Here is a 27,653-nt window from a genome sequence, read left to right as displayed (position 1 = left end):
CAGTAATGATCAACACTGCCCCCTGCTGACTGACTGATGTCAGTAATGATCAACACTGCCCCCTGCTGACTGACTGATGTCAGTAATGATCAACACTGCCCCCTGCTGACTGACTGATGCCAGTAATGATCAACACTGCCCCCTGCTGACTGACTGATGTCAATAATGATCAACACTGCCCCCTGCTGACTGATGCCAGTAATGATCAACACTGCCCCCTGCTGACTGACTGATGTCAGTAATGATCAACACTGCCCCCTGCTGACTGACTGATGTCAGTAATGATCAACACTGCCCCCTGCTGACTGATGTCAGTAATGATCAACACTGCCCCCTGCTGACTGACTGATGCCAGTAATGATCAACACTGCCCCCTGCTGACTGACTGATGCCAGTAATGATCAACACTGCCCCCTGCTGACTGACTGATGCCAGTAATGATCAACACTGCCCCCTGCTGACTGACTGATGTCAGTAATGATCAACACTGCCTCCTGCTGACTGACTGATGTCAGTAATGATCAACACTGCCCCCTGCTGACTGACTGATGTCAGTAATGATCAACACTGCCCCCTGCTGACTGACTGATGTCAGTAATGATCAACACTGCCCCCTGCTGACTGACTGATGTCAGTAATGATCAACACTGCCCCCTGCTGACTGACTGATGTCAGTAATGATCAACACTGCCCCCTGCTGACTGACTGATGTCAGTAATGATCAACACTGCCCCCTGCTGACTGACTGATGTCAGTAATGATCAACACTGCCCCCTGCTGACTGACTGATGCCAGTAATGATCAACACTGCCCCCTGCTGACTGACTGATGTCAGTAATGATCAACACTGCCCCCTGCTGACTGACTGATGTCAGTAATGATCAACACTGCCCCCTGTTGACTGACTGATGTAAAAAATGATCAACACTGCCCCCTGCTGACTGACTGATGCCAGTAATGATCAACACTGCCCCCTGCTGACTGACTGATGTCAATAATGATCAACACTGCCCCCTGCTGACTGATGTCAGTAATGATCAACACTGCCTCCTGCTGACTGACTGATGTCAGTAATGATCAACACTGCCCCCTGCTGACTGATGTCAGTAATGATCAACACTGCCCCCTGCTCACTGACTGATGTCAGTAATGATCAACACTGCCCCCTGCTGACTGATGTCAGTAATGATCAACACTGCCCCCTGCTGACTGACTGATGTCAGTAATGATCAACACTGCCCCCTGCTGACTGATGTCAGTAATGATCAACACTGCCCCCTGCTGACTGACTGATGTCAGTAATGATCAACACTGCACCCTGCTGACTGACTGATGTCAGTAATGATCAACACTGCCCCCTGCTCACTGACTGATGTCAGTAATGATCAACACTGCACCCTGCTGACTGACTGATGTCAGTAATGATCAACACTGCCCCCTGCTGACTGACTGATGTCAGTAATGATCAACACTGCCCCCTGCTGACTGACTGATGTCAGTAATGATCAACACTGCCCCCTGCTGACTGACTGATGTCAATAATGATCAACACTGCCCCCTGCTGACTAATGTCAATAATGATTAACACTGCCCCCTGCTGACTGACTGATGTCAGTAATGATCAACACTGCACCCTGCTGACTGACTGATGTCAATAATGATCAACACTGCCCCCTGCTGACTAATGTCAATAATGATCAACACTGCCCCCTGCTGACTAATGTCAATAATGATCAACACTGCCCCTTGCTGACTGACTGATGCCAGTAATGATCAACACTGCCCCCTGCTGACTGACTGATGTCAGTAATGATCAACACTGCCCCCTGCTGACTGACTAATGTCAATAATGATCAACACTGCCCCCTGCTGACTAATGTCAATAATGATCAACACTGCCCCCTGCTGACTGATGTCAGTAATGATCAACACTGCCCCCTGCTGACTGACTGATGCCAGTAATGATCAACACTGCCCCCTGCTGACTGACTGATGTCAATAATGATCAACACTGCCCCCTGCTGACTGATGTCAGTAATGATCAACACTGCCCCCTGCTGACTGACGGTTGTCAGTAATGATCAACACTGCCCCCTGCTGACTGACTGATGTCAGTAATGATCAACACTGCCCCCTGCTGACTGACTGATGTCAATAATGATCAACACTGCCCCCTGCTGACTGATGTCAGTAATGATCAACACTGCCCCCTGCTGACTGATGTCAGTAATGATCAACACTGCCCCCTGCTGACTGATGTCAGTAATGATCAACACTGCCCCCTGCTGACTGATGTCAATAATGATCAACACTGCCCCCTGCTGACTGACTGATGTCAGTAATGATCAACACTGCCCCCTGCTGACTGACTGATGTCAGTAATGAACAACACTGCCCCCTGCTGACTGATGTCAGTAATGATCAACACTGCCCCCTGCTGACTGACTGATGTCAGTAATGATCAACACTGCCCCCTGCTGACTGATGTCAGTAATGATCAACACTGCCCCCTGCTGACTGATGTCAGTAATGATCAACACTGCCCCCTGCTGACTGATGTCAGTAATGATCAACACTGCCCCCTGCTGACTGATGTCAATAATGATCAACACTGCCCCCTGCTGACTGACTGATGTCAGTAATGATCAACACTGCCCCCTGCTGACTGACTGATGTCAGTAATGATCAACACTGCCCCCTGCTGACTGATGTCAGTAATGATCAACACTGCCCCCTGCTGACTGATGTCAGTAATGATCAACACTGCCCCCTGCTGACTGATGTCAATAATGATCAACACTGCCCCCTGCTGACTGACTGATGTCAGTAATGATCAACACTGCCCCCTGCTGACTGACTGATGCCAGTAATGATCAACACTGCCCCCTGCTGACTGACTGATGTCAGTAATGATCAACACTGCCCCCTGCTGACTGACTGATGTCAATAATGATCAACACTGCCCCCTGCTGACTAATGTCAATAATGATCAACACTGCCCCCTGCTGACTGATGTCAGTAATGATCAACACTGCCCCCTGCTGACTGACTGATGCCAGTAATGATCAACACTGCCCCCTGCTGACTGACTGATGTCAGTAATGATCAACACTGCCCCCTGCTGACTGACTGATGTCAATAATGATCAACACTGCCCCCTGCTGACGGTTGTCAGTAATGATCAACACTGCCCCCTGCTGACTGACGGTTGTCAGTAATGATCAACACTGCCCCCTGCTGACTGACTGATGTCAGTAATGATCAACACTGCCCCCTGCTGACTGACTGATGTCAATAATGATCAACACTGCCCCCTGCTGACTGATGTCAGTAATGATCAACACTGCCCCCTGCTGACTGATGTCAGTAATGATCAACACTGCCCCCTGCTGACTGATGTCAATAATGATCAACACTGCCCCCTGCTGACTGACTGATGTCAGTAATGATCAACACTGCCCCCTGCTGACTGACTGATGTCAGTAATGAACAACACTGCTCCCTGCTGACTGATGTCAGTAATGATCAACACTGCCCCCTGCTGACTGACTGATGTCAGTAATGATCAACACTGCCCCCTGCTGACTGATGTCAGTAATGTCAGTAATGATCAACACTGCCCCCTGCTGACTGATGTCAGTAATGATCAACACTGCCCCCTGCTGACTGATGTCAATAATGATCAACACTGCCCCCTGCTGACTGACTGATGTCAGTAATGATCAACACTGCCCCCTGCTGACTGACTGATGTCAGTAATGAACAACACTGCCCCCTGCTGACTGATGTCAGTAATGATCAACACTGCCCCCTGCTGACTGACTGATGTCAGTAATGATCAACACTGCCCCCTGCTGACTGACTGATGTCAGTAATGAACAACACTGCCCCCTGCTGACTGATGTCAATAATGATCAACACTGCCCCCTGCTGACTGACTGATGTCAATAATGATCAACACTGCCCCCTGCTGACTGACTGATGTCAGTAATGATCAACACTGCCCCCTGCTGACTGACTGATGTCAGTAATGATCAACACTGCCCCCTGCTGACTGACTGATGTCAGTAATGAACAACACTGCCCCCTGCTGACTGACTGATGTCAGTAATGATCAACACTGCCCCCTGCTGACTGACTGATGTCAGTAATGATCAACACTGCCCCCTGCTGACTGACTGATGTCAGTAATGATCAACACTGCCCCCTGCTGACTGACTGATGTCAGTAATGATCAACACTGCCCCCTGCTGACTGACTGATGTCAGTAATGAACAACACTGCCCCCTGCTGACTGACTGATGTCAGTAATGATCAACACTGCCCCCTGCTGACTGACTGATGTCAGTAATGAACAACACTGCCCCCTGCTGACTGACTGATGTCAGTAATGATCAACACTGCCCCCTGCTGACTGATGTCAATAATGATCAACACTGCCCCCTGCTGACTGACTGATGTCAGTAATGATCAACACTGCCCCCTGCTGACTGACTGATGTCAGTAATGATCAACACTGCCCCCTGCTGACTGATGTCAGTAATGATCAACACTGCCCCCTGCTGACTGATGTCAATAATGATCAACACTGCCCCCTGCTGACTGACTGATGTCAGTAATGATCAACACTGCCCCCTGCTGACTGACTGATGTCAGTAATGATCAACACTGCCCCCTGCTGACTGACTGATGTCAATAATGATCAACACTGCCCTCTGCTGACTGATGTCAGTAATGATCAACACTGCCCCCTGCTGACTGATGTCAGTAATGATCAACACTGCCCCCTGCTGACTGATGTCAGTAATGATCAACACTGCCCCCTGCTGACTGACTGATGCCAGTAATGATCAACACTGCCCCCTGCTGACTGATGTCAGTAATGATCAACACTGCCCCCTGCTGACTGACTGATGTCAGTAATGATCAACACTGCCCCCTGCTGACTGACTGATGTCAGTAATGATCAACACTGCCCCCTGCTGACTGATGTCAGTAATGATCAACACTGCCCCCTGCTGACTGACTTATGTCAGTAATGATCAACACTGCCCCGTGCTGACTGACTGATGTCAGTAATGATCAACACTGCCCCCTGCTGACTGACTGATGTCAGTAATGATCAACACTGCCCCCTGCTGACTGACTGATGTCAGTAATGATCAACACTGCCCCCTGCTGACTGATGTCAGTAATGATCAACACTGCCCCCTGCTGACTGACTTATGTCAGTAATGATCAACACTGCCCCGTGCTGACTGATGTCAGTAATGGATGATTTGTATTTCCCTGATCACATGACCGGTTGAGTGAACGCTGTGCGTGTGTGTCTGCCGCTGCTCACCGGGTGTCTGTCCTTCCTTGCTATCGCTGGATTCCTTCTCTATGTCATTTACCACCGAAATCTAGTGGATTACCGCATCTCCTCCCGGTGTCTGCCGAACCTTCCTGCGCTGTCGCTGGAGCATTGTTGCTTTGCTGCTGTTGTATCAATCCGTGGATTAATGCTACAAACTTTGCCACAAACTTTGCTACAAACTTGCTCCTCCAGTTCTGTTTGCCACTGCCCGGCACGCCTGCTCTTCCCCTACATGAGCTCTCTTCCTCTCTCCCCTCACAGTGACTGCTGCAGAGGTGAGTGTGTCTCTACCCGCTTGCCTCGTTGTTGTACCCAGTCTGTTCAGTGGTTGGCGTACTAAACTGCGCTGATTACATTGCGGACTGGGTTGTGTTGTGAGCCTGGTTGGCTAACATGTAGCATTAGCGTGGTGTTTCTGTGTTGCTTGTGGCAACTTAACTGTGTCGATGTCATGTTTCCCGCTGGCAGCTGGATTAATGTCCTCTCAGCTCGTCTTATGCTGTGCCTGTGTGTTTTTTGTAACTTGGCAATGGAGCCTGTTTACACCCCTGCTACTCTCAAACTTTTTCGCTGCTACGCCCCCCTGGACCCGACGTTGTATAAACACTGCTGCTCGCTTGGAATTATTCGTCGTCCGCGTTATGCTCATCGCTTCAAAAGAGAACCGACTCTCATCTATGAACATGATGCTCAAATCCCAACTGTTTACACGCCCGACCGTTGTCGACAATACCAGCCAAAAAACAGGGGAATTAACTTTGACAACCTTCGTCACCCTCCTAGGCTGCCTCCTCCTGCCTCGTCATCATGTCAGAACTTTAATATTGACCACCTAAATGCGCGCTCAATCACAAACAAAACGGCCCTAATAAACGATATCATCGTGGACAAAAAATGTGACTTGTTTTGTCTCTCAGAGACCTGACAAAAACCCGGTGACTGCATTAATTTAAACATGCTGACTCCCCCTGGCTACTGCTACTTATCCAAACCCAGATCTGTAGGGAGAGGGGGGGGGTTTGCTGTAGTGTACCGCTCAGATCTGACTGTTAAAGAACTTAGGCCATTTGAAGTGACATCCTTTGAATATATTGCTGTGAAGGTTGTTTCTACCCTACCCCTTCTACTATTGCCCTGCTGACTGATGTGAGTAATGATCAACACTGCCCCCTGCTGACTGGCTGATGCCACTGCAACTCAAATCCCTGTAAACACTGGAGAAGACGGAGTGACACATTTACCTTGGCAAAGATGTTCATCTGCTGTTTGTTCCAGAGGATCTGCAGCATTCCTGCACACACTGGACAGCAGGCGCCTGCAAACCATTCAGAGAGATTAAAAGTCTGTAAATCTAATCTAAATGAATTGAGTGTTTGTCTTGAGCGTGCGGCAGCACTGACCCGGTGGAGTGACGGGCCGGCACCGGCCGGTGGAGAGAGGAGCACACGGCACCGCGTTACAGCCCGAGTCCGACGGCACCCCCGACACAACCCCGACCGCGTGACACCGGCCCTGATAGTCCACAGCCACGCGAGCCGAGAACGCCTCACACACCGTACTGTAGCTCTCGCCACTGTGGCCACACACCTCTCTGGGCCTCCGGCAGGACTCCTGCAACACACACACACACGTTACACACAACACACCTCTCTAGGCCTCCGGCAGGACTCCTGCAACACACACACACACATACACACACACACACACACACACACGTTACACACAACACACCTCTCTGAGCCTCCGGCAGGACTCCTGCAACACACACACACACGTTACACACAACACACACCTCTCTGGGCCTCCAGCAGGACTCCTGCAACACACACACACACACACACACACGTTACACACAACACACACCTCTCTGGGCCTCCAGCAGGACTCCTGCAACACACACACACACACACACACACACACACAGCACAATATCAGTGCTGTACGCCACGTCATACAATCCTTCACCGGCATCAGAGGCAACATCGCATCACATTCACAAAACATTTCACATCTTTAATGCAGAGTTTATGATCAAAGCTCTGTAGTTTAAATCATATAATGCAAACAATACAATGATGATCGAGAGATGAACTAATAAACCTTCATCAAAAGCCTGATGATCAGATTTGATACTCGTGATTTTTCTAATAAATGATGTCTGGATAATCCAGTAAAGCTGCTTCAGTCCAGCTGAAATATTACTAACAATATCAAAGTTATTCTCACGTTTCCTTGATAAAATCATGTCAGATTTGACAGCAGAAAGACTCGTGGAGCTCGAGCTGAAGGACGCTTGTACACTAACACACTCTCACTCTCAGTCAGACACAGAAGGACTGGACTGAGTTTGATCAGCTGATCATCAGAGATGTGTGTGTGTGATCAGCTGATCATCAGAGATGTGTGTGTGTGTGTGTGTGTGTGATCAGCTGATCATCAGAGATGTGTGTGAGAGTGATCGGCTGATCATCAGAGGTGTGTGTGTGTGTGTGATCAGTGTGTCAGTGTCCGTGACTCGCCTGGCAGTGCCCGGTGTACGCCAGGCTCTTGCCCCGCAGGTTCAGCAGGCACAGGTTGGCGTGCTCCACGTTGTCTGTGTCACACACCGGGTCGAGCTGGTTCTGGTCACAGCCGGTCGGTCGGGTCACACACTCGTGCTGCGGGCAGGGATAGTCTGACAGGTCCGTCAAACACACCTGATGCCTGGGGATACACCTGTGGACGAACACATACACCTGTCTAAACCTGACATCTGGGGATACACCTGTGGACGAACACATACACCTGTCTAAACCGGACATCTGGGGATACACCTGTGGACGAACACACACACCTGTCTAAACCTGACATCTGGGGATACACCTGTGGACGAACACACACACCTGTCTAAACCTGACATCTGGGGATACACCTGTGGATGAACACACACACCTGTCTAAACCTGACATCTGGGGATACACCTGTGGACGAACACACACACCTGGCTAAACCTGACGTCTGGGGATACACCTGTGGACGAACACACACACCTGGCTAAACCTGACCTGTCTAAACCTGACATCTGGGGATACACCTGTGGACGAACACACACACCTGTCTAAACCTGACGTCTGGGGATACACCTGTGGACGAACACAGACACCTGGCTAAACCTGACGTCTGGGGATACACCTGTGGACGAACACACACCTGTCTAAACCTGACATCTGGGGATACACCGGTGGACCAACACACACACCTGTCTAAACCTGACATCTGGGGATACACCTGTGGACGAACACACACACCTGGCTAAACCTGACGTCTGGGGATACACCTGTGGACGAACACACCTGTCTAAACCTGACGTCTGGGGATACACCTGTGGACGAACACAAACACCTGGCTAAATCTGACGTCTGGGGATACACCTGTGGACGAACACATACACCTGTCTAAACCTGACATCTGGGGATACACCTGTGGACGAACACACACACCTGGCTAAACCTGACGTCTGGGGATACACCTGTGGACGAACACACACACCTGGCTAAACCTGACATCTGGGGATACACCTGTGGACGAACACACACACCTGGCTAAACCTGACGTCTGGGGATACACCTGTGGACGAACACACACACCTGGCTAAACCTGACGTCTGGGGATACACCTGTGGACGAACACATACACCTGTCTAAACCTGACATCTGGGGATACACCTGTGGACGAACACACACACCTGGCTAAACCTGATGTCTGGGGATACACCTGTGGACGAACACACACACCTGGCTAAACCTGATGTCTGGGGATACACCTGTGGACGAACACATACACCTGTCTAAACCTGACATCTGGGGATACACCTGTGGACGAACACACACACCTGGCTAAACCTGACATCTGGGGATACACCTGTGGACGAACACACACACCTGGCTAAACCTGATGTCTGGGGATACACCTGTGGACGAACACACACACCTGGCTAAACCTGATGTCTGGGGATACACCTGTGGACGAACACATACACCTGTCTAAACCTGACATCTGGGGATACACCTGTGGACGAACACACACACCTGGCTAAACCTGACGTCTGGGGATACACCTGTGGACGAACACATACACCTGTCTAAACCTGACATCTGGGGATACACCTGTGGACGAACACACACGCCTGTCTAAACCTGACATTTCACGAGTTCACACTTACAAATAAGTCAGATAGAATAAATGCGTATTTGGCGTGCTGTCCGAGGAGAGGGCTCCGGGCTCGGTATTTGGCCCGAACCCAGAGTACTCCCCCCGTATTCCTGGCTGTGAAAGAACAAGCCAAGAGTGAGGAGTCGGGGTGGTGGAGGGATGCTGAAAACTGTCAAGGAAGTTAGGTGAGTTGACAGAGTGAATATATATATGCTTCCTCTCATGCTGATAGGGTAGACATGGTAATTGTTTGATGAGTTGATTGATTGATTGCTTGCTTGATTATTTGAACGTGCTCCTCCCGAACTTTGTTAATAAAACATCATATGGGGATACACCTGTGGACGAACACACACGCCTGTCTAAACCTGACATCTGGGGATACACCTGTGGACGAACACATACACCTGTCTAAACCTGACATCTGGGGATACACCTGTGGACGAACACACGCCTGTCTAAACCTGACATCTGGGGATACACCTGTGGACGAACACATACACCTGTCTAAACCTGACATCTGGGGATACACCTGTGGACGAACACACACACCTGTCTAAACCTGACATCTGGGGATACACCTGTGGACGAACACACACACCTGTCTAAACCTGACATCTGGGGATACACCTGTCGACGAACATACACACCTGTCTAAACCTGACGTCTGGGGATACACCTGTGGACCAACACACACACCTGTCTAAACCTGATGTCTGGGGATACACCTGTGGACCAATACACACACCTGTCTAAACCTGACATCTGGGGATACACCTGTGGACGAACACACACACCTGTCTAAACCTGACGTCTGGGGATACACCTGTGGACGAACACATACACCTGTCTAAGCCTGACATCTGGGGATACACCTGTGGACGAACACATACACCTGTCTAAACCTGACATCTGGGGATACACCTGTGGACGAACACACACACCTGTCTAAACCTGATGTCTGGGGATACACCTGTGGACCAACACACACACCTGTCTAAACCTGATGTCTGGGAATACACCTGTGGACCAATACACACACCTGTCTAAACCTGACATCTGGGGATACACCTGTGGACGAACACACACACCTGTCTAAACCTGACATCTGGGGATACACCTGTGGACGAACACACACACCTGTCTAAACCTGATGTCTGGGGATACACCTGTGGACCAACACACACAACTGTCTAAACCTGATGTCTGGGGATACACCTGTGGACCAACACACACACCTGTCTAAACCTGACATCTGGGGATACACCTGTGGACGAACACACACACCTATCTAAACCTGACGTCTGGGGATACACCTGTGGACGAACACACACACACACCTGTGGACCAACACACACGAACTTCACGTCTGGGGATACAGCTGTGGACCAACACACACACACCTGTCTAAACCTGATGTCTGGGGATACACCTGTGGACCAACACACACACCTCTCTAAACCTGATGTCTGGGGATACACCTGTGGACCAACACACACACACCTGTCTAAACCTGATGTCTGGGGATACACCTGTGGACCAACACACACACCTGTCTAAACCTGATGTCTGGGGATACACCTGTGGACCAACACACACACCTGTCTAAACCTGATGTCTGGGGATACACCTGTGGACCAACACACACACCTGTCTAAACCTGACATCTGGGGATACACCTGTGGACCAACACACACACCTGTCTAAACCTGACGTCTGGGGATACACCTGTGGACAACACACACACACACCTGTGGACCAACACACACGAACCTGACGTCTGGGGATACACCTGTGGACCAACACACACACACCTGTCTAAACCTGATGTCTGGGGATACACCTGTGGACCAACACACACACCTGTCTAAACCTGATGTCTGGGGATACACCTGTGGACGAACACACACACCTGGCTAAACCTGACGTCTGGGGATACACCTGTGGACGAACACACACACCTGGCTAAACCTGACGTCTGGGGATACACCTGTGGACAAACACACACACCTGGCTAAACCTGACGTCTGGGGATACACCTGTGGACGAACACACACACCTGTCTAAACCTGACATCTGGGGATACACCTGTGGACGAACACATACACCTGTCTAAACCTGACGTCTGGGGATACACCTGTGGACGAACACACACACCTGTCTAAACCTGACATCTGGGGATACACCTGTGGACGAACACACACACCTGGCTAAACCTGACGTCTGGGGATACACCTGTGGATGAACACACACACCTGGCTAAACCTGACGTCTGGGGATACACCTGTGGACGAACACACACACCTGTCTAAACCTGACATCTGGGGATACACCTGTGGACGAACACATACACCTGTCTAAACCTGACGTCTGGGGATACACCTGTGGACGAACACACACACCTGTCTAAACCTGACATCTGGGGATACACCTGTGGACGAACACACACACCTGGCTAAACCTGACGTCTGGGGATACAACTGTGGACGAACACATACACCTGTCTAAACCTGACGTCTGGGGATACACCTGTGAACGAACACACACACACCTGTCTAAACCTGCTTCTGGGGATACACCTGTGGACCAACACATACATACCTGTCTAAATCTGACGTCTGGGGATACACCTGTGGACCAACACACACACATGTCTAAACCTGACGTCTGGGGATACACCTGTGGATGAACACACACACACCTGTCTAAACCTGACATCTGGGGATACACCTGTGGACGAACACACACACACCTGTCTAAACCTGACGTCTGGGGATACACCTGTGGACGAACACACACACCTGTCTAAACCTGACGTCTGGGGATACACCTGTGGACCTACACACACACCTGGCTAAACCTGACGTCTGGGGATACACCTGTGGACGAACACACACACCTGGCTAAACCTGACGTCTGGGGATACACCTGTGGACCAACACACACACCTGGCTAAACCTGACGTCTGGGGATACACCTGTGGACGAACACACACACACCTGTCTAAACCTGACATCTGGGGATACACCTGTGGACGAACACACACACCTGGCTAAACCTGACATCTGGGGATACACCTGTGGACCAACACACACACCTGGCTAAACCTGACGTCTGGGGATACACCTGTGGACGAACACACACACACCTGTCTAAACCTGACATCTGGGGATACACCTGTGGACGAACACACACCTGTCTAAACCTGACGTCTGGGGATACACCTGTGGACGAACACACACACACCTGTCTAAACCTGACATCTGGGGATACACCTGTGGACGAACACACACACACCTGTCTAAACCTGCTTCTGGTGTTCATCATCGACTTGTGACATTATTCTCCAGTTCTGTTTCACACTTCAGTCACGAATTACTCCTTTATTATCACAGCTAACAATCATATGTTCTAAGAACGATGTGTTGAAGAGTAACACTTTACAATAAGGTTCATTAAGTCAAGTCAAGTCAAGTCAAGTATATTTGTATAGCGCTTTTCGCAATACTGTTTGTTTTAAAGCAGCTTCACAGTATTAAATCAAAACAGCACAACAAGGTTTGTTTCTAGTGGAAAAAAACGCCCACGTTTGGTAAGGCTGATCAATAGTATTATTGATTAAGTTAAATTAAATTAGTTAACATGAACTAAGAATGAGCAATACTTCTACATCATTTATTAATCTTAGTTAATATTAATTTCAACATTTACTAATACATTATTAAAATCAAAGGTTGTATTTGTTAACATTAGTTAATCCACTGTGAACTAACTTGAACTAACAATGAACAGCTGTATTTTTATTAACTAACATTAACTAGCATGTATTGCTCATTGTCAGTTCATGTTAGTTAATACATTAAAAAATGTTAACTAATGAATCTTATTGTAAAGTGTTAACATTAAAGTTCCCATTACGGTACAAAAACGTTCTCTAAATGTTCTATAAATGTTTTTTTCTTGGTTATGCAAACGTTCCATTCTTTAATCATTATAGGAATGTTACTTTTAAATGCTCTCTGATTGTTCTGAAACAAGGAGTAACATTTCCAAACGTTAGAAGGACGTCCAACTAAAACACCACATGAACAATGTATAACTAATGTTTTTGTGCTAATGTTTTATTAATGTTCCTAGAAGAACGTTTGTTCTCATAACTTGCCAGAAGGTTCCCTGTCAGCTGTGATCATGTGACACTGAACTGACAGTTATTTGAAGTGATTTAGTTTCTTGAATCCGGCGTGCAGAGGTCGAGAGGTCACAGTGGATGCTCTGGTCCTCGCTCAGATGTTTAACATCAAAGCTTCCACATTTTATCATCTTGTTTACAGAGGAACAAACATTGCCTTTGAAAAGCGGGCCAAGCAGAGCTTACGCAACATGCATCGCTGTGTTACATAAGACAGATGTGGAAAGATCCTCAAACAGAGACTCGTTTAACCTGACGCTGGAGATCGTGACCGCATGAAAGTCTTCAGCAAACGAACACTTACAAACACACACACACTGAAGAGACCAAACACAGATCGTGTGTGTCTTGATTCAGTCTGAGAACCAGCGGCCGTCGTCAGTGGTATTACTTTTATTAATCTTTCACAATAATTATTTCAATTGAAGTAATTAATACCATGTTATGTTTGATATAGTGTTATTTTAGGGTTATTGAGAGTTTATTAATAGTTTGAATTGTTTTCTATTTTTATATGTTCTGTTCAGTCATTTAAAAAAAAATATGTCTATATAGTTTTTATACATTTTTCAGTTTTATTAATCAGTTTCAGTTTTAGTTTTAATAATTTTACTTTAGTTAAGATAAACTAAATGAAAATAAGAATTTTTTCCTACATTTTTTATGTTATTTCAGTTCATGTTTATTTTATTAAAGTTTTAGTGTTAGTTGCAATTAACCAAGATTTTTTATTGAATTATTTTTATTTCTTATTACTTCTTTTTACTATTATTATTATTTATTAAAGATTGTTAAAGAGTCTTTTATAATATTGTTTAACTTAAGTAAACTTATATAAGGATTCAAAATATTGTAATTTTATTATTATTACTAATTATTTGATTAATAAATTATTACATATATTTTTATTAAATTGTAGTATTAATAATTATTATTACTTATTAAAGATTTGTGCCTTTTATCATATATTGTACATATTGAGGAAAGTTGATTCAAAATAAATTATTATTATTACAGTTATTCATTAGAAATGTTTTAATTTTATTATTAAAACACTGATTAATGCATTCATTTTTTTACATGTATTAAAATAAACTGGCGTTTGCATAATTTTATTATATTAATTTATTTATATTCATGTGGCAAGTTGGAGAAATATTTTCTTTCAATAATTATAATTACAATTGAATTGCTTTTTTTTTAGATTTAATAATACAAATTCATTGTCAAATAAGTTTTTTTATTTCTACTTATTAAACTGTACTATTATCAGTTATCATCATCATTATTATTATTAATGAAACTTTGGTGTCTTTTCTCATATCACAAAATGCTTATTGACTATATTAATGGATTCAGAAAGCAGAGTGTGTGAACGGATGACGAGCAGTTAAAGTGGATGTACGAGGAATCTGTTTCCAGAGGAAGAGTCACACACACACACTCCTGATGAACACACTCCAGATCCTGGACTAATCCCGTCAGGACAGAGCTGTGAACTCTCCGCTTCGCTCCAGCAGAACAGTCTCAGACAGAATCACTCGGGTCAGACGAGTGTGAAGGACTTCATCACTCACCTCTGGTTCTTCTGGCAGGGGTTGGGCAGGCAGGGGTCGATGCTCCTGCACGAGCCGAACACAAACTGATTGTCCCTGAAGCCGACACAGCGAGCCACACATGCACTGGGATATGTGCGTCCGTTCCCGGCACACACTGGCACGAAGTGATCCGCACAACCGCAGGGAAGACCTGAGGAAGAAGAGCAACACTAATGGCAAACACGTGCTATTATAATCATACTCAATAAATACAATAAAGGTATTACAATAAAGGTATTACAATTACTCTTATTTACCAGAGAAAGTTTAGCGTTAAAGTCATATCCATATTTAAGGCAACAAGTCTCTTCTGTGATCAAATAAAAGCAGCTTTAGTGAGCAGAAGAGACTACAGCATTACAAAATCGTCATTACTGCAAAGATTCGACTGGTAGTGTATTTTAAAATGTCTATATTTAAAATTCCCTTTCAAGGGAACTCAAGCTGCGTCGAAATGCTGTGGGAACGCCCCGTGTGATTGCGTCGTGAAGCACGTATGGAATCAGTCCAATGGCGAGACGGAACGTCATAGGCGGGTGACGTCATCGACCAGGAAACTATAAAGCATATCCAGAAACTATAAACTATAAAGCACACCTGAATCATAACGGCGCCAGCTTCTGTGCCTTCAGCAAGCGCTCTGTGTGTGAATCATTGTCTCTGGTGTTTTTTGTCTGTCTATAGAAATTGTCAGGCAGGAGTTTTCACCCTATATAACTATATTATGGCGAGCGAACAACAGTATAGAAAGTGTGTTCAGGTGGGGATACACACCAACTATGTGTTGTTTGTTTGGGAGTGCAGCATGCCCAGTCAGCTCTCGAGGGAGGTATGCCAGATATTTTGGCCTAATAAGATCTCCAACAATGAACTGTACAAGAAAACGGGAAGCCGGAGCATCACCACGGAGATTACACTCAGACGCCTGAGATGGCTAGGACATCCATGTTGAGGATGGAGCAGGACAGCATCACAAAAGTCGCCTTAAAATGGACACCACCTGGCAAAAGAAAACCTGGGAGGCCCAAAACCACCTGGTGCAGAACTGTGACAAAAGAGCTGAACAGATGAACCTGTCATGGGGAGAAGCCCAACAGGCTGCCAGGGACCGAATGCAATGGAGAGGGCTCAATGAAGCCTTATGTCCCATTGGGGACGAAGAGAAGTAGTAGTAGCCACTCACTGTAAAGCAGTTTCAAAGACTGTTAGGTCTGATGGCAGCAGCGTCCAACATTATACCGTGCGGCCTGTTGTACATGAGACCGTTGCAGTGTACTCTCTCAGGTGAGTGGGTCGATCCTTCACCCTCGCCCAGAACTGTGGAAACTCTGGGCTTGGCCTCTGAGGGGGCCCAGGTCATAAGTTCAGGTCTCTCAACTGAGGTTGTTGAGACCATTCTCCACTCCAGAGCTCCGTCCACGAGGAAGTTATATACCTTGAAGTGGAGATTATTCACTTCCTGGTGTGGAGAGCGCCTGTTGGACCCGGTTAACTGCCCGGTGGGTGCGGTGCTGGAGTTCCTGCAGGAGCGCTTCTCCACAGGGTTATCCCCCTTCACACTGAAGGTGTACGTGTACTAGCTGCTTACCACGCCCCATTGAGTGGAGCATCCTTGGGGAGACACCCACTAACCACTCGTTTCCTTCGTGGCACTTTGAGGCTGAGGCCAGCAGTCCGCACGAGGATGCCAACTTGGGACTTGGCTGTTGTACTAGAAGGCCTCTCCCTAGCTCCGTTCGAGCCTATTGAAGACGTTTCTGAGAAGTTCCTTACTCTTAAAACTATCTTTCTTATTGCTATCTCGTCTCTGAAGAGAATTGGAGACATTCAAGCACTCTCGGTTTCACCCTCGTGCCTGGAATTCTTGCCTGGCATGGTAAAGGCCTTCATCCTAGGCCTGGCTATGTTCCTAAGGTCCCTACTAATATTGTTAGACCAATGGTACTGAACGAGACGCTGCGTCACTCTGCCATACTCCTGGCATGCCCGTGATCGACTTGCTTCAGCCTATCAGAAGCTGGCGCTGTTTGATTTAGGTGTGCTTTATAGTTCCCCGGTCTGTGACGTCTCGTCACCCCATTGGACTGATTCCATACGTGCTTCATGACGCAATCACGCAGAGGCGTTCCCACTGCGTTTCGACGCAGCATCACGTTCCCTCTTCAGGGAACTATGGTTAAATACGTAACCGAGAATTGTTTTGTCTGTTATTGTGTATAATAGTAAGCATGAAGAACTATATTTGAATATAGACACAGGTGTAATCTGAGAAACACACACACACACCTGTGAAGCTGCGCCGGTCCTCGTCTGGTCCGTCGGACCGCAGACACTGACGGGACGAACAGACGGTTTCTCCGGCGAAGCAGGAACAGGCCTGGCAGTCGAGCCGGAACGAGGAACCGTGAGCTGGACCGGAACATCAGATCAGAACATCAGAACACTGGGACAGATAACATTCACTCGTTCACAACACTCACTCTCTGAGATCAGCAGATTCTCCACTGAGACAGACAAGATTATTCTCGTCTCTTTCTTCCTCTGTCTGCGTTTGCAATAAAGAAATCTGCACTTTGATCTTTGAAACTTTGCAGGTCTTTGCAGGTCTTTTACATTCACAAACAGCTTTATTACACACTACATGACTGGGAATATTCAAAAAAGATACATATATACAGTACAGGCCAAAAGTTTGGACACATTACTATTTTTAATGTTTTTGAAAGAAGTTTCTTCTGCTCATCAAGCCTGCATTTATTTGATCAAAAATACAGAAAAAATGTAATATTGTGATATATTATTACAATTTAAAATAATTGGTTTTCAATTTATTATACTTTAAATTATCATTTATTTCGGTGATGCAAAGCTGAATTTTCAGGATCATTATTCCAGTCTATCAAATGATCCTTTAGAAATCATTCTAATATGATGATGCATTATCAAAGTTGGAAACAGTTCTGCTGCCTAATGTATTTGATGAATAAAAGGTTAAAAAGAACTGCATTTATTCAAAATATTTTTATATATATATATATATATATATATATATATAAATCTTCTTTATAATCACTTTTTATCAATTTAACACATCCTTGCTGAATAAAATTATTTATTTATTTTTTTTAAAAATAAAGAAAAAAAACCCTGACCCCAAATTACTGACCAGTAGTGTATATTGTTGTTATAAAAGATTTCTATCTTGAAAACATTTGCTTCTTTTTTTTTCTTTTCTTTTTTCTTTTTCTTTTTTTTATTCATCAAAGTATCCTAAAAAAGTATCACAGGTTATGAAAAAATATTAAGCAGCAGAACTGTTTCCAACTTTGATAATGAATTCTCATATTAGAATGATTTCTAAAGGATCATTTGATAGACTGGAGTAATGATCCTGAAAATTCAGCTTTGCATCACCGAAATAAATGATAATTTAAAGTATAATAAATTGAAAACCAATTATTTTAAATTGTAATAATATATCAAAATATTACATTTTTTTCTGTATTTTTGATCAAATAAATGCAGGCTTGATGAGCAGAAGAAACTTCTTTCAAAAACATTAAAAATAGTAATGTGTCCAAACTTTTGGCCTGTACTGTATATATAGTTATAGTTATTCCCATATTCTCATATTATGACAAAGAATATAACACTACACATTTTGTTTTCATACAAACAGTAAAAATCCTTGCGAGATTAGTTCATCTTCTAATACGCATCGCTTCTTGAGACAACTATAAAGCACATCTGTCTCTAATAAACCGCTTTAGAAGCAGAGTAAAAATAAACATGAAAGAAAAGGCAATAAACTCATTCAGGTTCAAACCAACAGGCGTAAAATGAGCTGTTTACAAAAGAGGAATACTAATAAAAACAAGAAGAAAAGACCATTTCAATTTATATGCATTTATTCTAATTAGAAGGTGTTAAAAGTATATATATATATATATATATATATATATATATATATATATATATAAATCAAATAAAAACATATATGTGTATTTGTGTGTGTGTGTGTGTGTGTATGTTACACAGATAATGTTTTTAATGTTTTAAACAGATATTTCACGTTTAAAACATTTTGGAAACATAACAAGCAACTATAATTATTCATCCATTGAGAATTAGATGAATTACCAATGCATGAATTTGTCGTTTCATGCAACATCTCACCAATAGATGGCAGCATCCACCTTTCAATAGTCTCAGTTTTCTGTCTTGCTTTAAACTTGCAATAATAATTAAATAAAAACGAACAAAATCGTAGGTGTCGGTTATATAAAACCATCATGTAAAACACGTGATTAAACTACATTACTGGATTAATATTTAAAGTGCCCCATTATGCTTTTTTTAACATTCCCAGTCATGGAGTGTGCAATAAAGCTGTCAGTGAAAGTCTCACAGATCAAAGTGCAGATAAAATGTATTTTTCTCTCCTAAAAGAAAGAAGTGATTCTGAACTGAAACGAGTCGTCAGTAATTCAGTCTCACTTTCTGCTGAACCTGCGTAACAATGTAACTCATTTGCATAATGCCAGCCTGTGGTCTTGATTGGCTGAGCAGCGTCTCTTAGCCCCGCCTTCAAACACTGTAGTGTATCTGAGACTGGAAGAGTTTGGTTCGTGTTGTTCGTGTCGAGAAGGCGCTTTTCTGAGATCGATACGGTAAAACCCACGCCATCGTTACTGTTCGTATCACCGCGATCAAGAGCTGAGGCTCAGATATGATAATGAGCATTTGCTTTCTGACCAATCACAGCAGACTGGGCCATCTGACCAATCAGAGCAGAGCAGCTCTCAGAGAGGCGGGGTTTAGAGACACTGAATCTTCGAACGAACTGTTTCAGACAATTATGTTCAATGTTTATTATGAGGAAAATTAAAGTGCTTTTTGACCTCAGATGCACGCAAACCTGTTGTAGGACACTCTTAAGAACATTAGGAGCCTTTAAAATAGCATGATAGGGCAGTTTAAGCACTCAAGCGTCTTACTTCTGCGCTGTCCTGCGATGAGGCAGGTCTGGGTGGTGTCGACACATGGCATCTCAGCGCAGTTCTCCAGGCGTCCGCTCTGACCGCAGGTACACACCTCGTAACAGCCCACCTGTGCGCTCCTCGTGGGCACCTGGATACGGGCGTCCATCGGCACCAGGAACTCCGACGCCTCGCCCAGTTTACAGCCTTCAATACAGAACAAACATCTCCAGACTGACGTCATAATACAATCCTAAAACACGGATGTATATTTGCCTGAACTTGCAGTATACATTAGAGCACACGACGCTCGGTATCCCACAATGCAGTTCGCTCAACTTGACCGTACTTCTCTGCAGTGTAAAAAATGACTGGAGTACGTTTTACAAGAAAATATTATTTCAGTCTTTCTACTTTAACCCTCTGGTGCTCTTCAGTCAGTTTTGACCGAAAAAAAATACTTTTTCTTTTTTTTCTTCATCGGAATGGTACGAAACTTGGTAAAGGTTTTGGCACTTGCTGTGTGAACACACTCACAAACAAATCATGGACAAGATTCTAACAGGTTAAATGGTCCTGAATAAAATAGTCACACTTGTGCTCCTCGCGATGAGCGCATTGGAAATTAATGGAAGACGAATTTCCTCTAGTGGAAGCGTTTGGAACTGCAGCCGAACAACATCTCACTGAAAGATCCTTTTTTGAGCTTGCAAAATATTTTTGAAAATATATATTTCATATAAAAATTAAAAAATAGTATTTTTGCTAATTTTTCATAACAATAAACATAAGATTCTGTAACTTTTTTTAAGCTGACTTTTTAAAACTTTTTCACTTCAGCAATAATCTGCCAAGTGTCGTCTTTGAAAAGAGATCAAACTTCAGTCTGTGCTTTAAAACATTCAAGATTTACGAGAGTTTAAGTTGGAAATTTAGGAATTCTAAGTTTAGAATTTTAGGCCTATGCTCAAAAAGTGAATACATGGATTATAAATAAAGCCTAAAATATATAAAATCCCCTAAAAAATACAAAATATTAAATAAAAAACATTATCGAACAAAAATATAGTACATTAATTTCATTGAAATAAAATAAACAAATTTCGGTCACGCGAAGAGGGTAAAAATTACACATTTAATTTAACGTGTTACTTGCCGTCCCTTTTACTTCTGATTACTTCTGATTTCTGAGTGAAAATTGTTTCAAAGTAAATCCTACAAAAATAGTTTTTTTGTTTTCCCAGTGAATAAAAAAGGATGTAATATTAGCAGTGAAAGCAACTCATTTGATTAGACTATCAAAAGTTAAGATTAGATTCATTTGATTGAAAAAGCAAAACTGTACTTATTTCTGAGGTAAACATACAATTAAAGTCATGTGGCAACAAAACAGCATTCTACAATTGTATGATATATAAAATGATATAAATTAATACTTTTGATAAATGATTAAAATGAATAAAATAAATACAAAATAATAAAATGTTGATTTAAATTAAAATATATATTAAATATATATTTAATATATATATTTATTTAAATCAACATTTTATTTATTCGATCTATTTTGTATTTTTTATTCATTTAAATAAAGTAAAATATATAATTTTTTATTAAAACAATGTTAAAATATATAAACATGTTTTTGATTCAATAAATTAATCAAATAAATAAATAAAAATATATTGATTTAAAAACCATTTTAAAAAATATAAATCAATGCTTTTGATTAAATAAATAAATTAATAAAATTAATAAATTAGTTACCTATTGATTTAAATACCATATATAAAATTGTTATTAAAATAAATAAAAATAAATAATTAAATAAATACAAATGTTGATTTATAAAACAATGTTAAAATATATGAATGTAACATAAACATCTATAATCAAATAAATAAATGATTCAAATTAATAAGATAATTAAAAATAATTAATTTAATAAATAAAACAATTTAATTAACAATGTTAAAATATATAACATTGTTATTTAAATAAAATTTACAAAATAAATAAATAAATTAAAAAATATTAATGTAAAAACTATTTTAAGATATAAATTAATGCTTTTGATTAAATAATGACTAAAATGAATAAAATAAATAAACAAATAAATAAATAATGCATCTAAAAGTACGCAGATAATTCCCTTTATTCCTTTATATAGTGAGTTATTTCTACAGTGAGCAGAAAAAACATAATAATGCCGTGTAGAAGAACCCAAATATTTTTCAAATATTTATAATATATATTTTTTACTGTGTGAATTGATTCTTTATACATGATAATAATATATAGCTGCCTTTTAAATTTGAGGATTTTCTTGTGGCATCTGAGAGATAGAAAGTCCCAGTCTAAATAAATGCCCATTATCTGATGCTGGTTTCAGCTCATAAGTGCAGATGTTGTGGTGTGAGTGAGTGATGACGCTACCAGGAACGCAGAAGTACGGCAGGCAGTCTTGTCCGGGATGGCAGCCCTTCCGGTTGACCTCGCACAGGTGATTGCTGGGACACGGGTTCGGGTTGCAGGGATGGATGACTTCTTCAATGATGTTGTCAAAGGGACTGGGAGCTGCAGACAGCAGGAGTGAGATCAGACGAGATGAACGGGATCAGACACACCGAGAGGGATAGAGGGATCTGGACGGGATCAGACACACCGAGAGGGATCTGGACGGGATCAGACACACTGAGAGGGATCTAGACGGGATTAGACACACTGAGAGGGATCTGAGGATCTGGACGGGATCAGACACACTGAGAGGGATCTGGACGGGATCAGACACACTGAGAGGGATCTAGACGGGATTAGACACACTGAGAGGGATCTGAGGATCTGGACGGGATCGGACACACTGAGAGGGATCTGGACGGGATCAAACACACTGAGAGGGATCTAGACGGGATTAGACACACTGAGAGGGATCTGAGGATCTGGACGGGATCAGACACACTGAGAGGGGATCTGGACGGGATCAGACACACTGAGAGGGATCTAGACGGGATTAGACACACTGAGAGGGATCTGGAAGGGATCAGACACACTGAGAGGGATCTAGACGGGATCAGACACACTGAGAGGGATCTGGACGGGATCAGACACACTGAGAGGGATCTAGACGGGATCAGACACACTGAGAGGGATCTAGACGGGATTAGACACACTGAGAGGGATCTGAGGATCTGGACGGGATCAGACACACTGAGAGGGATCTGGACGGGATCAGACACACTGAGAGGGATCTAGACGGGATCAGACACACTGAGAGGGATCTAGACGGGATTAGACACACTGAGAGGGATCTGAGGATCTGGACGGGATCAGACACACTGAGAGGGATCTGGACGGGATCAGACACACTAAGAGGGGATCTGGACGGGATCAGACACACTGAGAGGGATCTGGACGGGATCAGACACGGGATCAGACACACTGAGAGGGATCTGGACGGGATCAGACACACTGAGAGGGATCTGGACGGGATCAGACACGGGATCAGACACACTGAGAGGGATCTGGACGGGATCAGACACACTGAGAGGGATCTGGATGGGATCAGACACACTGAGAGGGATCTGGACGGGATCAGACACACTGAGAGGGATCTGGACGGGATCAGACACACTGAGAGGGATCTAGACGGGATTAGACACACTGAGAGGGATCTGGAAGGGATCAGACACACTGAGAGGGATCTAGACGGGATTAGACACACTGAGAGGGATCTGGACGGGATCAGACACACTGAGAGGGATCTGGACTGGATCAGACACACTGAGAGGGATCTGGACGGGATCAGACACACTGAGAGGGATCTGGACAGGATCAGACACACTGAGAGAGATCTGGACGGGATCAGACACACTGAGAGGGATCTGGACGGGATCAGACACACTGAGAGGGATCTAGACGGGATCAGACACACTGAGAGAGATCTGGACGGGATCAGACACACTGAGAGGGATCTGGACGGGATCAGACACACTGAGAGGGATCTAGACGGGATCAGACACACTGAGAGGGATCTAGACGGGATTAGACACACTGAGAGGGATCTGAGGATCTGGACGGGATCAGACACACTGAGAGGGATCTGGACGGGATCAGACACACTGAGAGGGGATCTGGACGGGATCAGACACACTGAGAGGGATCTGGACGGGATCAGACACACTGAGAGGGATCTAGACGGGATCAGACACACTGAGAGGGATCTAGACGGGATTAGACACACTGAGAGAGATCTGGACGGGATCAGACACACTGAGAGGGATCTGGATGGGATCAGACACACTGAGAGGGATCTGGACGGGATCAGACACACTGAGAGGGATCTGGACGGGATCAGACACACTGAGAGGGATCTAGACGGGATTAGACACACTGAGAGGGATCTGGAAGGGATCAGACACACTGAGAGGGATCTAGACGGGATCAGACACACTGAGAGGGATCTGGACGGGATCAGACACACTGAGAGAGATCTGGACGGGATCAGACACACTGAGAGGGATCTGGACGGGATCAGACACACTGAGAGGGATCTAGACGGGATCAGACACACTGAGAGAGATCTGGACGGGATCTGGACAGGATCAGACACACTGAGAGGGATCTGGACGGGATCAGACACACTGAGAGGGATCTAGACGGGATTAGACACACTGAGAGGGATCTGGAAGGGATCAGACACACTGAGAGGGATCTGGACGGGATTAGACACACTGAGAGGGATCTGGACGGGATCAGACACACTGAGAGGGATCTGGACGGGATCAGACACACTGAGAGGGATCTGGACGGGATCAGACACACTGAGAGGGATCTAGACGGGATCAGACACACTGAGAGGGATCTAGACGGGATTAGACACACTGAGAGAGATCTGGACGGGATCAGACACACTGAGAGGGATCTGGATGGGATCAGACACACTGAGAGGGATCTGGACGGGATCAGACACACTGAGAGGGATCTAGACGGGATCAGACACACTGAGAGGGATCTGGACGGGATCAGACACACTGAGAGGGATCTGGAAGGGATCAGACACACTGAGAGGGATCTGGACGGGATCAGACACACTGAGAGGGATCTAGACGGGATTAGACACACTGAGAGGGATCTGGACGGGATCAGACACACTGAGAGGGATCTGGACGGGATCAGACACACTGAGAGGGATCTAGACGGGATTAGACACACTGAGAGGGATCTGGACAGGATCAGACACACTGAGAGGGATCTGGACAGGATCAGACACACTGAGAGGGATCTGAGGATCTATGCTCACCCAGGTATCTCTCCAGCGGGATGCATCGCTCCGGGTCGTCGGTGGGCGACAGCATGTCACAGATGCGCTCCGGCGTCTGTCCTTCATGGAAGCGCTTCCGGTCGCCACACTGGCTCAGGATATCCACACAGTCCGACCTGAGGACACACCAAATACAGCACTCTTGTTCTTTATGGAATATTGCAGTGTTTATTGTAAATGATTTTTCAGTGTATAAAGTTTTACATTTTTACAAATCTGAGGTAAATTTTTACAGACTGCTGAAAGCTACAGTAGAACAGAGAAGCAAATTAATCGCTGGGATTCACAGAAACAACTGGATCCAGGCAGAGAAAGCTGTCAATTTTGTGTCAATATGATGAATTTAGGGCTAAAATCATACCCTATATATTGTATTGTTATATATTGTATTGACAACTCATCAATTAAATATTTAACATCGTATATTCTGCATAATTGGACGCTTTTAAAAAAACACTAACAAAAACACTATACAAGTTTTAGGGCTGGACGATATGATGATATATATAACATTGATAAAGTGATTACATGGATTTAGACCTATATATTGTATTTATATAAATCGAAATCTGGCTCATATATATGTCAGGAAACATGATTCCTGCTACATGTCGATATCCACGGATCACTGGATCTTTGGTAAGTTGTAAGGAATACTACTACACTATATCGAGTCAAACCTTTAGTTTAAACCGATAATCGTTTGTTTTAATTGCGTTTTCGCAGTTTCCTCCATTAAATCCAGCAGCAGCTCTTCTGCCACTCAGTCCGACTGAGGGAGTCTGATCCCGCGGGAAAGTGACGTCAATGCAAACCCTCTATAACTTCCCTCTCTCTTGCAGCATCTCTTCTCTTCTCAGATGACGAGGGCGGGGCTATAACCTGTCACTCACATGAGATCAGCCAATAGCAAACCACAACCATCCAGCCAATTCCCCACAGACACAATCAAGCCCCGCCCACATTTGTTCTCGTTTCAGAAGCGTTTCACTCGGATATACGACACTAAAGGGAATGTTCCTTGAATTCTGTTATCCTGATGATAATTTAGAATTGATTTGATGGTTATCTGCGTAACACTTTACAATAAGGTCCATTAGTTAACATTAGTCAATGTATTAACTAACATGAACTAACAATGAGCAATACATTTGTTACTGTATTTATTAATCTTTGTTAACATTATTTAATAAAAAATACAGCTTTTCAAACATAGAAGTATTGTTCATTCTTAGTTCATGTTAACTAAGGTAATGACTAATGTTAACTAAAAAACCTTATAATTTATACATTATTTATTATTGAGAGTGTTGCTTCTGTGTTAATGGGACGTAATGTTGTGTCAGTGTTAATGTAATGTTTCTTTTAATGAAATTCTAAACCATTAAAACAACTTTTAAACCATTCCAGAAACAAAACTGTTATTATTTTTGCCTAAAATCCAAAAACATGTGACACTTCATAACTCGCAATTGAGCTTTTACTTCATATATTTGCTTTGTAATATCAATTGTGACGGGACGGCCCTTCAAAGGCAGGATCATAATTCATCTTCAGCTGCGCGAATCCAATACATGCAGCTCTGGAATATGTTGGAATATCATGAAAGGACACAGACGGCGTCATTCCTGATCACTAACAGTTATTACATGAATTATCATGTGTGCTTTTGTTGTAAATCAGTGTGTTTCTGCTGGTGTCAGAGGCTCAGAGCGGGGCCAGAGCTCTTCTCTGTGCGTCTGCCAAGCGTGAAACTATCGTGACCTTTGCCCTCAGACAGAGCAGATGAAAGCCAGCTTCCTGTTGACTGTACACACACCGTACACACACCATACGAGTGTTTCAGGACGCCTTTCAACTGCCACATGTCCATATGTGCCATTCCCGGGAGAGGTTCGATGCCCCGCGGCGTCTTTTCCCATTCCAGCCGTGGATTTGTTGTTTCTGCTTGACTCATAGTGACAGAAACATTCGACCTGTTTTGTTTAGCAGCACATTGTTAGACACTCAACTAGCG

At 44.2% G+C, this 27,653-nt stretch overlaps 1 protein-coding gene across 1 annotated transcript in view; it reads right to left on the bottom strand.

Annotated features, from left to right (window-relative positions):
* Positions 1-27,653, bottom strand: part of reck (reversion-inducing-cysteine-rich protein with kazal motifs) — an 82,512-nt gene that overhangs the window by 4,821 nt on the left and 50,038 nt on the right. The window contains exons 12-19 of the mRNA XM_081353398.1: positions 25,616-25,752; positions 22,753-22,893; positions 20,335-20,523; positions 17,624-17,746; positions 15,317-15,488; positions 7,879-8,074; positions 6,760-6,970; positions 6,601-6,674 (exon numbers count right to left, since the gene is read on the bottom strand). Coding sequence (XP_081209524.1) covers positions 6,601-6,674; positions 6,760-6,970; positions 7,879-8,074; positions 15,317-15,488; positions 17,624-17,746; positions 20,335-20,523; positions 22,753-22,893; positions 25,616-25,752 — 1,243 coding nt within the window. The remainder of the gene's footprint in view (positions 1-6,600; positions 6,675-6,759; positions 6,971-7,878; positions 8,075-15,316; positions 15,489-17,623; positions 17,747-20,334; positions 20,524-22,752; positions 22,894-25,615; positions 25,753-27,653) is intronic.

This window comes from Scardinius erythrophthalmus, assembly GCF_964197995.2.
Source record: "Scardinius erythrophthalmus genome assembly, chromosome: 22".
NCBI lineage: Eukaryota > Metazoa > Chordata > Actinopteri > Cypriniformes > Leuciscidae > Scardinius > Scardinius erythrophthalmus.
This window is presented reverse-complemented; position numbering and strand designations above follow the sequence as displayed.